At 38.1% G+C, this 18,476-nt stretch overlaps 1 protein-coding gene across 1 annotated transcript in view; it reads right to left on the bottom strand.

Moving 5' to 3' along the window:
• LOC124298481 (uncharacterized) overlaps positions 1-18,476 on the bottom strand; it is a 70,408-nt gene that overhangs the window by 32,419 nt on the left and 19,513 nt on the right. Inside the window, exons 3-8 of the mRNA XM_046750544.1 lie at positions 11,581-11,872; positions 6,638-7,012; positions 4,382-4,690; positions 3,660-4,079; positions 2,065-2,421; positions 958-1,400 (exon numbers count right to left, since the gene is read on the bottom strand). Coding sequence (XP_046606500.1) covers positions 958-1,400; positions 2,065-2,421; positions 3,660-4,079; positions 4,382-4,690; positions 6,638-7,012; positions 11,581-11,872 — 2,196 coding nt within the window. The remainder of the gene's footprint in view (positions 1-957; positions 1,401-2,064; positions 2,422-3,659; positions 4,080-4,381; positions 4,691-6,637; positions 7,013-11,580; positions 11,873-18,476) is intronic.

The following is an 18,476-nucleotide window of genomic DNA, read 5'->3' on the forward strand; positions in this document are numbered from 1 at the left end:
TGAACTTTGTAATGCAAATAAGTTGATTGTTTTTATTCTTATTGCACAGGCTGTTCTGAACAGAAATAAAACGCAACCGATTTTTTTTCTAACCGTCTCAACATGAAATTGCATTAGATCAACCAATTGCATCACTTCGAATGTAATTCCTTTTTTTTTTCAAATCGTTTCAGTAATAACAATATAATAATGCATTGGCCGATTCAATGAAAATTTGTGCTGAGACTTTCGAGAATGAAATGTTGACACTACAAAATAGCTGATGACCACTATGCCGATATTTCTATAGGTCTGTTAAGCATTCCTGTAGATTATATTTAGGAATGATATCAGGAGGTAGTGTCCGACTGAGTGGAAATAATTCATTTCAATTTTTTTCTGTTCAAAATAACATTTGCAAAATGGAGAAAAATATGGAACCTATTATAGTATAAAGTCTGGTGGAAATATTTTTTTTTTTTTTTGTACCAACAACTTTTTTGCCGGACTACTCGATCCAAACTATATAGTTTATAAAGACAAAATCATTTCCCAAAAGAATTCATTTAAAAATTCATGAAAATATCACATGAACTCCTCTCCAGTAGTACTAAAATGCGGCCTATCATGAACGCCATCCAAGAGGGTGTGAAACAAAGTGGCTGACTGATGCAAAGTGCCCCATACATACAGGGAATGTCTAGTTAAAGGGCAATCTCCGAGCCACGCGCACATTGCTAGCGCCAACACATGGTCAAGTTTTTGTTCGCAGCATGTGTCTGCTACGCTTGACTCATGTAAAAATGGCTTAGAGGTTGCCCTTTCACCAGAGATTCCCCGTAGGTATATGTTGTTACCATATTTCGTCACAAAGATATTCCTACATTCTAACCATGGTTTTATTTAAACGGATAAAAGTCTCGGATGCTCCATTTTCCTAAACCCAACAGTGAAGAAGAGCATTAATATTCAACTTACATGGGTTTTGCATCCTTTCCCGAAGCTGTTTCGGAACTAGAGTGCGATTCCTCTTTGATGTCTTTGATAAGGCCTTCTTTACTGTCCTTGTTTTCTTTATTTGCATCTTTAGCGTCCTTCGTACTACTCGTTGGAATAGTCGTGACGCTAGTTGTGGCAGTTGTGGTAAGCGTAATTGTTGTGGTCGTTATACACGCGTCTGTAAGTGTATTCGAACTTGATGTACTCGAAGATGTGACAGTACTGGCAACGGTAGCAACGGCCGTACCAGACGGCGCAGATGCCGTTGTCATTGCCACTGTCGCAGTTGTATTCGTCGTATTCGTTGTGGCGTTGCTCTGAGGATTCTCCTGCGTCTTTTGCTGTTGCTCCCGCTGAAGCCTCGTCGTAACACCAGGAGGGAGAATATCTATCGACCCAATTCCCGAGTTGCTATTATTTACCTGAAACACAAACGACGAAACGGTTTTATACCACTTTTCCCAACAGAACTACGTTTAAAGTACATTTAGTTGAACGTTGTATCGAATCGTGTTCATTTCGTTACTTTTTTCTCTACCAATGTAACAAGGCAGTCACTTATTTTGGATTTGAAAAATCTCTGATTTTTCCTGGTTTCCATTATTGAAATTACGCTTTGTCCATGTCTTGTTTTTAACGTTCAATCATATTCACCTATAATTTCTCTACATTTTCAAAGTGTTACAATTGAATATCCAGTTTAATAATAGAGAGCAACAAGTCATAAGTACTAGTATATACGAAATCGTTGCCTGAAGCATATATATTTACGCTATCGTTAATATCATCATCATCTAAATCAGAGAAAAAGTACTAATAAGCGACTGATTCCAATACGGAAAAAATAAAAAAAATAAATGCGGAACAGCTAATTGAAATTATTAGTCGTACTAGTTGGAAAGTTAAAATATAGCACTGAAGGCCATGTTTTGCCGAAGTTCGTAGAACAACTATAAGTATTTGCTCAAATTTCCTGACCTCTACGAAATCTGTTGATATTTCCCGGTTTTACAGATTTTTCGGGAATAGTGACCGCGCTGAATTTACTATTTCCCTACGTAATTACGGGATACAACCAATACACACCTTATTGTTAGGATTATTTCGAGAGCTGCGCGTGCGTTGTCTAGACTTTCGTAATAACTGTTTGTAGTTCTCTGTCTTTTTAGTGAGATAATAATGCAGAACACAATCTGGTACGGATTTATGTTCAAGGGATTGAGCTATCGCTCCAAAGTTTTTAGGATGCTGTAAGTATTTTTCTTTAAAAAGTTCGTGCTCCATTGGACTCCAGACGTTGATTAGACGCCGTTCATTATGCAAAGCTTCCAGTTCTTCAGGTTGAAGAAGACCGTTCCGATTCTGGAAGGCAATTCGCCTCTGCTTTGTATCCAATAACAATGGAGGTATCACAGCATACGAACGCATCTTCTTGTCTTCCATCTGAAAAACGCAACACATTGCTTGTAATGGACATACATACATGTACTGAAATAATAAAGGGTCTTAAATCCTGGTTCATAGCTGTCATTATTTTCTCAACAGGAGAATTAGAAAAATCGATCCGGTAAAAAGTTTGCGATTTCCAGCATTTCATATTTTTCGACGTGAAATGCCGTAATGTTGTATACAATTTTGACAATTGACTCAGATTCCGTCTATATTTGTCTATGTTTCACTTGAGTCAGCATTTTACGGAGTATTTAAGATATTTTTTGTGAGTGAACCCACTGATATCGGTAACATTAGTTTTCTGATGAAATGCAACAGCCGCTCAGACACAAGCCAGAGCTCGTCAGCTATGAGTAGAACTCTTTAAGCGGCACTGAGTAACTAAACTTCACGAAAGATCAACATCAAACGACTCTTACCAGTTACCAGCCCTACAGGATTTTGACATATCTACATGGCCAGCAATACTCGTTACCATGAAGTTGCAATTGTCTTTTGAGTTATGATTCATTTATTCATGTATTCTTTAAGAATAAAAATGATCTAAATTACCTGACATTGAAAAACTATGAAACGCCAGAAATGCAGTGACTTGAACCATGTTCAATAATTAGCTGAATGACCTGAGAATTTTGGTTACTAGAAATTTCGTAACAACAGTTACAGAGTGGACACTTAATTTAGCTGCGAATATTTCCTGACTTCTCCCTGTTTTCGTGGCCGAATTTACCTTCTTTCTCCGACGTATAGCTACGGAATATCACATTTTACAACGCATTTTTTGTATCATTAAAAATGTAAAACTCACAAATAGTTTATGAATAGGAAACAATCGTACTTATAAATATGAGATTTCTGTTTTGCGCATAGACATTCACACTGTTATTAATATCATGTTATTGTCTATGAAGAAATAAGTATTGGTGATCGATCGAGCACAACAAGAATTAAGAAAACTTATGAACAGCTTGTTGGAATTATTAGAATTAGTTGGAAAATTGAAGGACTGAACATCATATTTTGCGGAGTTTTCAAGAAATATTGTGAGTACTTGCAAAAATGCCCTGACTTACAGAAAAGTTTCAGGCATTTGTCTGAGTTACCTATACCAAACGGAATCCCCTGACATTTCCCCATTTTGCAAGTTTTCGTGACGCGTGCCACCCTAACATAACACTGACTCAATGTTATAAATTGAATTTGAAAAGAATGATTGAATATCTGTGTACCTCCTGCTCCTGTAAGCCATCTAGAATCTCTTCAAGATCCGCTTCACTTTTGATCCGAGCTCCTACACGATTAAATCGCTCCTTATCTTCTCTTTGCTTGCGTAATTCAGGAAAGACCTTTTCGAAAAACTCACGGTTCTTACTTTCCTTAGTTTTCTTCTTTTGAGTACTTTCTAAACGATCAACCTTACGATGCCATTCTTGGACCAAAGTAGCGTAGGTGTGAGACTGTTGCCGATGCAACGAAGCACGTTCGACATGCTCCCTTCTCAACCTCGCTACTAGTCTGGCTCTCATACACGCCTGATGCCTACTCCTGTTTTCCTGATACACCGGCGTATCTGAGGGTTGGTTATACAGAGGCAGTTCAACCCTTGGACCCAATGTATCCAGAAGCCGGTGGGCTCCTTGGGCTTTTTTCTGGAAATAAAATTGTTACAATGGTTATTTAGATGGGTTACTTATGTGTTACCAGGCCTACAATTTGACAAGCTAAGATTCTGTGAATTGTCTCGATGATGAAGAATAGTTCCTTTTCTTTTTGAACGTAAAAAACGTGAAATCATTTCAAAGAATCTAAAAGATAATCTATTGACTCTGTATACTTTACTTAGATAATTTTCATTTCTTACAGTTTTTATGCCTTTGAAAGATAAGACAAAAAAAACGTACAACTTATGAATTTCTACAGTTTATCTGTTATTGGTGGAATACAAGCCTACCCTGTTCTCCGCATATATCTTTTGGGCCAGAGATTGATGTTTGGGTTGTTGCGACTGTTCCTCAACTGGCCGCTTCATGCCAGGAGCTTCAAGTGGTTTGTTTGCTGCCTCTTCAAGCTCTTGCTGTTTCTTCTTCAACTTACTGATTTGGGATTCAGCCTTCGCGATCTCCCTATCTACTTTAGCGATCTGTTGTAGCAAATCATCTTTTGTAGTCCTGAACTGCGCATCTTCCTGCGTTCCAGGCTCTGGCAACGTTGGTGAAATTGCCTCTGTTTGTGGAGTGTATGCACCTGCCGTCGGCTGCTTCTAAGACAAAATTTTCATGTAGAACCAAAAAAAGAAGGAAAAACCAAGGGAAACAAAAACGAAGAAAAATATCTTGATGCAGTACGTTATTTACAATTTCACGAAAATAAGCTATAAGACATCTAGGTGCCATGGTAATGGTTAAAAATGGTTCATAACACTTCATAAGTATTTCTGGATCTGCGTGAAAATTCAAACGGAACACTAAGAACTTGAGAATTTTTCGCAAGAGTTGAACTGAAGAATAGAGAGGTCTAAAAATGAAGACCTTGAGAATAAATGGTAGAATGTGTGTATAACTTATTGATTATAGTCAGACTCGCTCATATTGTTTCTGCCTCGTCTTAACTTGCCCTCCTTAACTCATCGACGTTTTACTAATTCCACAAGAGACCGACATCAAAATGTAGAAACAGTAATTAATTGTGTCGGTAAAAAATTAATTAATTCCTTGAATCAATGTACAGTCTATGTGTTCCTCAAAGTACAAACCCATTACCTTGAGATATTAATAAAATCATAAGTAAACAAACATTCTAGTGTCACTCATCTGCTGGTAAGAATTAAAATTAGAAAAGGCATGATTTATGCTTCATAATTAAAGGAAGCGAAAAATCTGCTGTTGATATTGGGGTGAGAGAATTCATTTCTGGACAAAGAAGCATGCTGTAGGCTTCATCAAAAGTTAATTTTAGCAACCATATACACATCGCAGCTCCACTGTCTGGCGTAATGAGGGGTTGAGGATTTAAAAAAACATATATAACGTCAGAACTGCTGTGCTCATCTTAAGCTTGGAACCGGTAAAACAATATTCATAAAATTATTTTTCTATAAACAGGCTAGTGTTTTGACCATTTAAATAACCATACATTGTCCTATGGCACATCAAATACACTTTTAGATCCTGCTAAGAGGAGAGACCTTTAAATGATGTTTATATTATTTTACTGGAAATCAGTTGCAAGTGTCCTGTGCTTACACTGCTACCACATTCTTATGAGTATGACTTTATTGAATAGAGCTGACTGTATACACTAATCCTCAGTCGTACATGCTCAAAACGTAAACAAGCGAAAGTACGTTCCTAAATCTTAGTCCTCTTTGACTCTGCAGAAACACAACAAAGCCTGGAGTGGGGATGACACAATTGAAACACAGGGAATGGAAAAGTTTCCATTTAGTCGAGAGGGGTATAAAAGTATAATAGGAAACTTGCATGAAGTTCGATTTCTTATTCAGTACAAACTTTGAATTGAATAATCCATAACGTTGCAACGAATCTTTTTGAGAGTCATTATTTCGTATAGAAGATAGAATCAAAAAATCAGCCTTCATTCAAACAAGATTTGACAATGTAAAACATCAACCAAGAAGCGCCCCTATCTGCCATTCGGCAGATTAGAAAAATTGTGATTTATTTATGGCGAATTTATCTCACCTTAATCTCGATTCTTTTTCATAATTTTTTTTTTTTTTTTGAATTCCGAAAAATAAAAATTCACCATATTCTTTCCAACAAACGAAAACATAAAAACTATAAAATAATAATAAAAGACTGCTAGCCGTATGGACTCTGGTGTACAAATAAGGGATGTTAAACAGCGGAGGGGGGGTTGTAGTATTCTGCTAGGCTGACTCGATATATTGGGATCCCATAAGACAAGTCTGCAAGTGCAGGATTGTCGAATTACCTCCAAAAGCGGCCAAGCCCGGCAAACCATTAAGAAAAATAACCCAGGGCTAGCAGTCTTTATATATCTGTAAAAATTTTTTATTTTTTATCATGAATATTTTCGAAAAGCAAAACTGATATCAACATTCGTCTACGGAAGTATTTCTAATTCAAACTGCCTTTCTTGTATAGATAGTGGAATTTGAAAATGCCAGTTCATGCAAATTCCCCATATTTTTCCATAATCATTTATGGTCAGCAGAATAACCCACCCTAGTGTCTACCCTAAGCGGCTGTTGGAGCTGTATGTGCTCCTGCTTGATGCAGACATCAGAGTTTTGGCCTTGAATTGAGGACTGAGGCTGACTTAACCGGATCTTCTTGAAGGCGGGTGCATCCTGAAGAGCGTTAATGTCTACAGGTCTCGGACAGTATTGGTCTATCTGCATTTGCATCAGACCCCGCGATATCCTGGACGGAGTCCCGTGATACTCCTGAGCAGCGGACGCCGGCGAAGGTGCGACAGAAGATGGTGGAAGTAGGGATATCCGGGGGCGGGTGCTAGCCATGTACTCAGGACCTCCAAGACCGACCCCGATCTGAGATACCGGACTGCTGCTTACACTTATTGCCACCCTCTCGTTCACCTAGAATCGAGTATTGAAGAATTAATTAGCGTAACATAATAGAAGAATTGGTGAGGAAACGCTAATAGGAAAAAATGATATAGGGTGTAACCGATGCTAATGCAGGGTTCGTACGCTTTTTGGAACCCGAAATTCCCTGACTTTTCCAGGTGTTCCAGCCTGAAAATAGAATTTTTTTCAGTAACCTTCCAAGAAATATGCCGCTGATTAATGACAATTTTTTTGCTTATTAATACTAATACCTTCACTATTACCTAGGAATTAATTTACTGTCCGACTACTAACTTACAAACAACAGCCAGCGATTTTCAGTAAGAAAAAAACGAAAGGAGGTTTGATATCAAGTAATGTACGTATAAGAACGAGTTTATTTCTTCAAGAAACTTAAAATTCCAGTCTTATTTTCGAAATTCCCTGACTTTTCCCTGACTTTTCCCAGCTGTAAGAAATTCCCTGAGTTTTCCAGGTTTTCCCATGTTATTGGAATAATGCTAGATATCGATATCGACGAATATTTGGATTCATTCAAGAACTATTATTTTATTAGGATTTTATAGGAAATAATCTTTTTATCTCAATATCAAATTCAACTTTACGAAGATAGAATTACACCGGCTGTAGCATGCGAATGCGATGTATGTTTACAATATATAACACGAGGAAACTGTGATACTTAGCACATTGAGTTCCAACTGCGCATGCGCGAGCTTTGTCATGTTTTTACACACGCTGGCCAACTCAATTAGCTCCAACTGTCAAATGCGGCTGATCGAGAGTACGTAGATATTGAGCATTTTTTTAAAAACTTTAATTGTCAACTGAATGATGACTGCTACGAATTATTGTAACACAATTACAATTCACCACTTGATAAGGGAAAATTTGGCAACTCATGCACCGTTTCAAGTATGTTGGCTCCCCTGTTTTACAGACGGAAATATTGCCGCGGTACAATCTCGTCGACCAATAGAGTTCAATCATTTTGCGCATGCGCAATCAGTTACTTGGCTTGACAAGTTTCACAGTTTCCTCTCGATATGTATAATCACCATATCCGTGCATTAGAGTAAAAATTGGCAATTCGATTTTGCAATTTTATATTCGACACATGAATCTGTAAATATTCCAAAATACACATGATGCATGAAAATTTTTCACACGACGTAGCTCTGCTATAAGCGATAAAAATTCTGAACGGAATGCTGCATGGTGAAAAAAAAAACGTATAATACCGTAGGCGCAATATTATAATGACAAATAGAAGAACTTGAATTCGTGTTCCGCGTGAACCAGGTGCAAGCAAAGTGGGCGCGCAGTGGGTGAGGACAACTTTCACTCGCCCACTCGGCCCCTGCAATCCAACTGCTCAACAACTAACAATGTCTAACCTCACGCGATTGGTTATGTTTGTAAAGAATTCATAGGAGAGTTTGGTCGTGCAATCCTCTTACACTTCCGCTATAGAAATAAATAAGTTATAAAACAAACAGGAACCTCTCATCACATACATATAAGGCTGCAATCTTATAATCTAATAAAAGCGTGCCATCGTATATAGGACCATGATCACAAGTGTATTATTTGTTACGAGACTGTGAAAATGCCGATATATCGAACGAATTCCAGCAATAGTTGAGAAGAGCGTTAATCTCGAAAATGTCCGCGAGTGAACGACAGAAAACTCAATGCACTTTATTGCAATCACACGAATGTTCTGCCGATAATTTATTATTACCTCCAACTATACGGTAGAGAACAATTTGCTGCAGTCAGTAAATTGACTTGAAGACGATAAGACATCAAATGCACCGAGCAGCATTGAGCAAAACTTATTCCACCCAGGTCAGACTCATCCGGTTATTTTTGGTGTTAGCTGTCTTTCACGGACAAAATCTTCCCAGCCTTGGGCGCATATTGTGTCTAACCCTCGGCATTCGGAGTGATAATACAGTATGCTGTTTTTCACGCTATACGTATAGTAACGTATTCGTCGCATATGTATATCCGTATAGTGAAATTTTGCCAAAAACCATGTATTAATTTCTTTTTGATTGTTTAGGGCGTCCCGAAAAATGACGAACAATAAAACGAGTCGTAACAGTGATGAATAATTCATAACTTTTAAACCAATGAAGATACCCTACTTTTTGCAAGATCTTAAAATGATTGTAGCATTTTCTGTAATCTTTTCAGGTCTTCTAATGTGGTTAAAACTTTGAAGCTTAACGGCTTGTAACTTTGGAACGGTGACTGATATCGTGCAAAAAATACGTGTGATTGTACTTCGAAGTACTAGTACTATATATTGAAGAAGTTGTAATAAAATCAGAAATATTGACTGTCCGAAAATAGGTTAAATTGAATGAAATTCTATCTACATTCAGGGTGGCCACTCAATTCCGCTCACGGAATTCCCTGACATTTCCCGGTTTTCCCTGACTAAAATCATTATTTTTCCCTAACATTTTGATGCACAATTTGTGCAGAAATCACTAAAAACTATAGTAACCTAGGTAAAGTATGGCCAAATATATTAAAGTTATAAAAGTTTTCAAAAGCTGTTCATTCCGTTCATTATGATTTTTGAAAGTTGACACAAAATGAAAATTTCTATTTGCTTGGTCTTGTTAAGTATATATTTAAGAAGGGGCTCCAAGAAGCGAAATATTTTTAGAGCTATTATTTGAACATTTATGCTGTTTGCAATGAAAATCGAGGTTCGAAGAATTATGACTAATTAACGAATGTGTAACTTTTTGAAAAATAAACTTAAAAATTTTTTTCCAACGGGACATTTTTCTTTTAAGCGTTAAGAATACGCCACAATTTATCCAAATTTTTAAATTGATATTTAATACAGCAAAACAATTATTTTATGCGGTGTACTGTTTAGACGCGGCGCGTCTATGCCGTAACAATTGCGCAGAGCCCTATGTTCAGCGTTACATTAAAATTACTAATACTAAAGTTAGAATTCCGGGTGCTTGTACTTTTTTATTGGAAATTTCCTCCTCTTTAAGAATCTTTTTAAAATTTTCGCTAGCGCTTTTACTTTTTGAGTTATTGCCAAAAACCTGAGGCTTCGTTTTTTCTAGACTATTAGGCGTCGGTGAACTTGCGTCTCCACACGCAGTGACGGTCATAGATAAATCAAACCGATGTCTGCTCGTACTACTGAATTCCTGTGACAATCAACAACTAAGCTTATAATCGTCAATAAGAAGAGAAGAAAAATTGTGACGACGCGTTGATAGCATCTCAATTTTATGGACAAAGCTTTTGAAATCCGTGAGTTGTATAAAAAGTCCCTGACCAACCAAAAAATTCCCTGACATTTCCCTGACATACAAAATTCCCTGACATTTCCCGGTTTTCCCGGTTTTCCAGACGGGTGGCCACCCTGTACATGAATATCGTCTGATAGGAATAAGCGAGATTCGTTTGCGTCAGGCACCGATAAAAGACTAGCACATTTAATGTTTAATGAACTTCCGTGAAACGTGCTAGTGAAGAATAATCGAAGCGATTGTATACGAAGGAGAAGGACTCAAGGTCGTCTGATACGAGTCCAAGTTATTTTAACGTACGTAAGTATACGATATACCGAATCGCGTAGGTAAATCATTTCAACCGCACGTAACACGTTTTACGGTCGTTCATATCGTATGCACGCATTATACCCACAAGTAAAACAGGACGTAACATTACTCCGTAACGTAACGACACTTTATCGGGACTTTGCAGTAGATAGACATACACTGTTTTTTCTTATTGCATTTCGCATCCTTTTCTCATTCATTTACTGCTGCTTTACTCGTGTGTTCGAAAATAAACACTGCGACGCATCGTGTAGCGTTTACAATTTTATCAATGCACAATTTTCCTTATCTTTCATTTGTTATTTAATAACTTAAAGAATAGAAAATTGGAAAAAGAAAAACTTTGATGCATACATGTTCTATATGACAGCTATTATACATACATATATAGTGTATTATAGGTTGAATGTTGGATTAACTTAAGATTTATAAAAAATTTATATTACCCATCGAAAAGAGTATTCATAATTTGCATTCGAAATTTTCATTTTAATTTGTTTCCGGAGGATTTATTTAATTTTCTACTTCATTACGGTTCAACGAAAATCAAAATTATAACTGTATAGTTACGATAACTCAACTAACTTCAACCTCCTTTTCATACTAGATTCTCCCAAGTAAGCTGCACAGTGTCGCGATAATTCTGACAACTCTCGGTGAGGTTACATGAAAACACACTGATACAGAATAATTCCTTAAATTTCAGTTTCCCCGCGTGTTATCAGCAATACTGTCGTTAATGAGCGTAAATAATAAATATAGAACGTGGAGGACGGCGTGAAATTGAAGAAAGTAAAACGGAACGAGAGGAGAAGAAACCTGACAACGAAAGTAAATAAAAGTTTGATATTATAGTAGAATAACATAATCGAGCGGAGGTTTTTGTATACCTCGTGCACCGCTCCACCTTTAACGCGTGTTTGCACCGAGGCGCACGGTTGTAGGTATAAGGTGTATAAGGTCACTCACACTAGATACCGCATTTCTGTACGGATCCCTTGTATAGGCAGCGGCGGCCGCTGCCCCCGACTGGGGTAGGGGTGGGGGTGGGGGTGTCTGGTTGACGGGCGTCGAGGACGGTGGAGGGTAAGGGTTGACGTAGCGGAGATTCCCCGGCACGGCGACGTAGCCACCGCCAGGGTTGCCTCCACCGCCTCCGCTTCCTGGGGGACCCGCCGCACCCCCGGGACCAACGTAAGAACCCCCGGCCCTGGGGGACACCGGACTGCTGCTCTTGATGCTGATGTACTCCTGCGTCGGCCTGAATCAGACAAAAGTAAGAAAATTAACATTGGTTGTGTTTCTTTTTTTTTTTTTTTTTTTTTTTATTTACATCATCCTTTACACACTTCTGTACAGTTTGCGAGGATCCTCGTTACCTACTTTCAATAACTTGTTTCTCCCTTTTAAGGACGAACGGTACCCACAGTTTGAATGGAAAGTTAGGAAAAGAGGAAAAACCGTTATAAAAATGCACAGCAATGTCATTTGCGCCAATGATGGTGAAACGATAGTTTATACACATCTTAAACACAGTGTTTTGAATCTTCTTCCCGTATGAAGAGGACTTTTTTTTGTTATATGTAATTAAATTAGGTCACGTGAGACTTTGTAAACTTTCGGTTCGTCACGTAATAATCTCAACTACTTATTCGTCCTAACTGTACATCTTTAAAATAACAATAGCACGCGCCGTGTATATCGATGTAAAATTTTAATTTTTTATCTTTACTTATAATTATGTATTACAGGGTTGATACACGCTTTTTGGAATCTCAAATTCCCTGACTATGCAAGATGTTGAAACTCGAAAATAGCAGTGTTCCGATGATTTACCCCTTAATAACGATACACGTTCTTTAAAAATTACAGTACTTTTAATATCATCCAATAATTAACGTCTTAAATTTTTTTACTAATGGCAGGCAGTAATTTTCGTAATAAAACAAAAGGAAGTTTTGGTAATTGGTAATAATTACGTTTTTCTCCTATCAACGTAACACTTACGGCACTATTTATACCGAGCTTAAATACTTGCAAACTTCCTCTGAGAAAAAATTCCAATCATATTTATGAAATTCCCTGATTATTCCCTGACCATCCCCGCTCTGCCAGATTTTTTCAATAAAAAACAGTCAAGTATTCAAAGTGTGGGGAATTCCAATGGTATTTTGGTTCCTTACGACAGCTTTGCTACCCACTAGATAGCCTTATCGTCTTGTAAGCATCGCGTGTACGAAAAATCTTTCATAATTAATAACTCATATCTAAAGCAACGCGTTTTTACGGTATACGTACATCAATCTTTTCGTACGAACGGTTGTAATAGCAAAAAGGATCATCGCGAATAATTATCTACCTCAAACCAACAGCAATTAGTTACATGCGCGTTCCAGAAAAGCTGGACAATATATTCGCACAGCCTAGACAGAAATCTGTGCCCCTATTATTCACATAAATAACACTTTACATGTTCTAAGAGTGAGCTGTTAAAATTGAGCAGTGACCCGGCATTACAATCGATCGAACGTGAATTCGAAACTTCAAGTGACTTTACATTACTTTACATGACTCTGAATGATTTTGCATGACTCTAATTGACCTGAGGCGGTTCAAGAAGTAGGTAACAAATCGTTAGTATTCACTTTGAGTGACATCAAGTAATGTGAACTCTTTTGAAGTCAGTTAAACACGCCCCAATCAGCGGAGTGGTGACCCCTTGGATATAATTCTATCCGAGGACATAATTATGCGAAATATAATGTGTGTAACATTCAAGATTAAATTCCTCCATTAACGTCAGTCGAATCTCATTACACCGCCTTTCATGGATTAATTAGGTTTTATAAATGAGACCAACTATCTGTCGTAATACGTTATGAGTCAATGTTTACGTGCAGTATGATTTTCAACTATTTTACTCGCTCGCTTTAAGTTTACGGATTTGTGGTACTTTGCTACAGACGTGTTACGGTTACATGACAAGCATAACTCTCACTAACTTTACTGGACATTTTCTCTCCTATACGTATGCATGGGGTACATGAGGGCCGTGAGCGAAGGTTCGTTCAGAGGTTGCAGGTAAATGGCGGCTGCGTCAGACCATGACAAACTGATATTCGTCTAGCCACTATAGTATTTTAGCTAACTGACGGTTAATGACTGAAATTCGAAATCAACGGTATGCGATAGGATTTTCTATTCAACCCACTTGTCAGATCGTCATCAGGAGATTCTCTACCTATCCAGGGAGAAAAAAAAGTACAAATAACGTTAAAATAAGAAGAAGAACCAGCAATTCATCGGGCTACTTCATCTATGAGAAAGCTAAATGGCGAGTGCTGACGTAATTCCAGCTACTGATCATTGCTATTCTTACTACATCTTGTGGTGAACTGCGAATTGTCTTGCAGAGATTGTATTACCACCAATCGTTGATTTTCCAGGCAAACCGAATGGTAGAACTTACAAAATTTTAGTTGTAATTTTACAATGGACTGATGTAACAGCAATATCGAAAGAAAAACCATTGCTGTATTCACAAAATTTCTTAGTAAATCAGACAATTGAACTTGCTGTAGCTACACGATACAAATACATCAGTACTTATCACTAAAATCACGACAGTGTGACTGAAAATAGTCTAGTAGTTGTTCGTACGACAACATTCTACAATATTACAGATATTGAAACTTCAGCAACATATTTTCTATCCGTGCACGTTGAAGAAGATTCCATCGACAGAGAGCAAGCTTGCCGAAAACACGAACAGCAAAGCTACTACCCCTGGTCTGGTGGCATGGCTTGGCCCTGATCCGCCAGAGCCTGCAGGACCTACAGGTGAAACGAAGGGAAAGTACAAATCGAATAGAATAATATCCGTCAGCGCATCAGAGCGTCGCGCATCTTTCGGGTCGAGTGGCCATCTGGTGTCTACTGCCGCCTGTCGCACCGAGAGACTCACAATCAGTCTACGTCTATAATATACAAGTTCAGGCCAAGATACCCGCGTTTTCGTCGACGTTAGTCCGCTGCCCCCACCACCGGCAAGGCGGTTGCGTTGACCCCTCGATTTCCCCTCCGTCGCGTCTATGTTCAACATTCGGCAAGCGAAGCTGCTGCCGTTGCTGCTATAGCTGCTGCTGCACCTGCGCCAGACATCCGCCGCGACCGACGCAGCCTAGTCTTGATCAAACCGAGTTGCGCATGCGCAGAAGCGACGCCGCCATTTTGGATGCAGCATCGAACCAATCGCTACGCCGGTCAGCGCGAGATATGTTTTCACCGGAGGTCTCCCTCCCATTGGCGGACGAGATCTGAAGTCTGAAAGAGGGGAGACCCACGTCTGGGTTCCGCGGTCTTCCGCCCCTCCTCGACTCAGGCGTTTATATTCCACATCACCGCGACTGGGGAAGGGTTTTCTCTTTTCGTATTTGGATTTAATTCTGAACGGTAGAAACGACGGTGGTCGCGTTTTGGTGTACCGGGTGTTTCCCGGGGTTTTGATAGGTATATGCTCGCGTGTTACAGTACACGTTATACGTACATGTACCGCACGGCAGCGCCCGCCTCAAATCCCTTGCCGGGTTCGTCCCGACTTTTTTCATGTCTATATTCTCTTCTTTTATACGTACTATTTTCTTTCCCCTACATTCCCTGTCTCCCCCTCCCCGGATTACTCGATCCTTCATTTTCCGCGTCGTCATCCCCCCTACATCCCCTTCAACAGGGTTTGCCTGCGCGGGTATAACATGGAGGTGGCTCGCCTATAACGCCTTGATACTTCTGCTTTAAGACCTTCTTCCGTAGCATATTCCGCTAGGCACGTTTTGAGTTATCATACCGTTTTCCAGAATTCAACGAGAAAGAGTATACGGAGAGATCAGGAGAAAGATATCTCTTTCCGTATACGAATTTTCGTGATCCCAGATTATATGATAATATATTTTCTTTGCATTCGGAAACTTCTCTATATGCGCATGCCTGAATGATTAACTTTACGAAAAGACATGAAAACGGGCAGAGATTCTCTGAAAATTGCAGTACTCTTGCTGTATTATAACATATTGGTTATTTTATGGCTGTATAGTTACGTGAGTTACGTTATGTCCACAGGGAGCTCATAACCCTCGTCTTAAAGCTTAAACTGCACCGTTTCCACTTCTATGTTCTATATATAATATAGTGTCTAGACGATCTTAATTTTACCGTTATAGACGAGCTGCATTTCTGCTATTATATCCATACATACCGAGAATCTTGATATACGACAAACTTCCTAATTGCGAACACGAACCATTACTCCATATCCGGCAGGCCCAGTTTTTTGACGCGAATAAATATAGGAGCCTATAAAAAAGTTGGGAGCGGAAAATTCTGTATAAACATCTGCAGCCCGCGGAGCAGGGTTGAAATATCGTGTTTTTTTCATCAAAATTGAGTGACTTTGAAGTCGACAGATTAAAGAAGAAATTTAGGTGTATATTATATTAGCTTTCGAGTATAAAAAACTTGATAGTTGTTTGTTGCTATACAACTCCGGGGATAAAATGAAAATTAGGTATACGTCTTACTACTCTTTTTGAACATACTTACTCGTGCTATGGTTTCTTGTGAATGTTACGATAATTTGACGCTGGATCAACAATAAACTAATAATAAGGCCTTATTTCACCGAAAAAATGTAACCGCAACAAATTTTACGTAGGAATTACCTGCAGAAAAAGTCCTACTGACAATCATAATCAGACAAAACAGTTACTTGTACCACATTTTCTTGTTATTCCAAAAATAAGTCAAACGTTATTATACCAATATCCGTATTCTACTTACATCTATAAAATGTTCTAGTATCTATAAAACATTCAGTATAAATGCTGTTAGTTTTCCGACTTGAAAAAAATGTGGATGTATTTTCGATATCAACAGCTGACAATCCAGTAATGATGAAAAATTTAATTCTATTCGCATCTCGCCAACGTTTAATGTTCATATTCCCGACAATGCAGCAATGCATTCGAATGCGTATGATAATATCCACGTATAGATATAAACGAAGGGGGCCTAGCTGTCGTGATTTTTGATAATTTTCTGCTCCAACGATCGCCGCAGTCATTTGCCACCCGACGGACGGGCGGACGCGAGACACTCCCATCAAGAACGTGATTATCGAAAATAACAACGGCCTCTACAACCGTCTGCCGGAAACACCCTTTTTCCCCCCCACAGTACGGCAGGTTCCCTCGGGGCGGATAATTCCACCTGAAATGCTGCTGACCGCCTTAAAATACTTCTCCATCTACTATATATATATATATATATATACACACCTATGGCATAAGATTTATAAAGAGATTTCCCAGGTTTTTCTCAGATAGGCGTCCCTACATTACTTCGTTTATACGGTTCAGCACTTTTTAAAAATTCTAACTAAGGTGAAACTTTAAATATTGGAGGTTGGTTGGCCCCAAATCGATACTACTTATACGTTAAGCATTCATAACATAACATATATTCACAAGTTGCGAGAATCTTTTTAAAAATATAAAAATAAAAGACAGTGCGGCTAAAAAAATAGTTTAGATTACGATTCTTCACTTAAAATCGCTTTAAAATGTTTAAAAATCTAATAGACAAGTTCAATTTGACTTTACGATGGTTCGTTTTGTTCAGAAGACAAATTGTTTTTTTTTTTTTGTCAGTAGTCAATTTAGGAGTGCCATCTGCTGCTTGTAAGAAATAGTATCGTTGCAATATTGAAAAATTAAATATTGAACAACCCCAATTTATTCATAAAGAAAAAAGTAGTGTTTTCGTGAATGTGTAGAATATAGTCTTCTTAATTAAATGACCCATTGTAGACTGACATCGAACTTTGAAGCGATTTGAAACAAAACATTGTAATTCCAGTATTTTTTGTGCTTGCATTTTTAGTGGAGTTTCTCTGAGCATATGACAAATACAATAAATTAATAAATACACAGTGCAAGACTCTGTTACGATAAAATTAATAAAACATGACAATTTTCAACCAATTGTCAACGTCCTATGAGACGCGACTGCTCGCAACATGGATAAAATAATCAAAGGATCGGCTGCCCTACAATGCACCGCACATGTTAGAATCGATCGAGCAGTACAACCAACCAAATATATCCCTTCGGTTTCTTATAATATACCTAGTCTATTGTATATACTGTGGAGAATAAAAAATGTATTCAACAACTGATTCATTATCTCGTAACCTTACTCCTATAACGTGCATATTTGGTGCGAGAGTGAATTTCATGCTCACCAAGTTTCCTACCGAAACGTTAAGAATTTGAAGCGTATTAATAATATACGCATATAACCACAACATACAACCACTAATGTGAAGAAATGATCTGCAATTGATACGTAATTTTTCTGTACGCATAGATTTGACTTTTAATTACTTCAGATTTCCTTCTCTGTTATGGCAATAACTGTACATTTCAATCCTGTCAATTTGATTGTACAGCCAAAGAATCCACATTACGGCACATTAAAAGATAGCACCGAAATGCAATATTCTTTTTTGCGCCAACATTCGCCAATGAGCTTACTTGCCAAATATTTCCTGCTAAGCAATTATTTCCACCAAAAAACCTACTCGCTACGTGTATTAAAATCCTCAACGAAGTCAATATAAGTACTCTAGTTACATAAGGTATACTACACGTTAGTTCCGAGAAATGTTTAGTGCATGAAAAATCAATATCCAAAAAATATTTTCCTAATTTGAAACAGTTCAATACGTACAATAAGGTACATTACAATGACTTGTACACCAAGTTAGACTGCGAAAATATACATTATACTAACCATCGAATAAATTTATCACC

The sequence above is a fragment of the Neodiprion virginianus genome, chromosome 2 (assembly GCF_021901495.1).
Source record: "Neodiprion virginianus isolate iyNeoVirg1 chromosome 2, iyNeoVirg1.1, whole genome shotgun sequence".
Taxonomy (NCBI): Eukaryota; Metazoa; Arthropoda; class Insecta; order Hymenoptera; family Diprionidae; genus Neodiprion; species Neodiprion virginianus.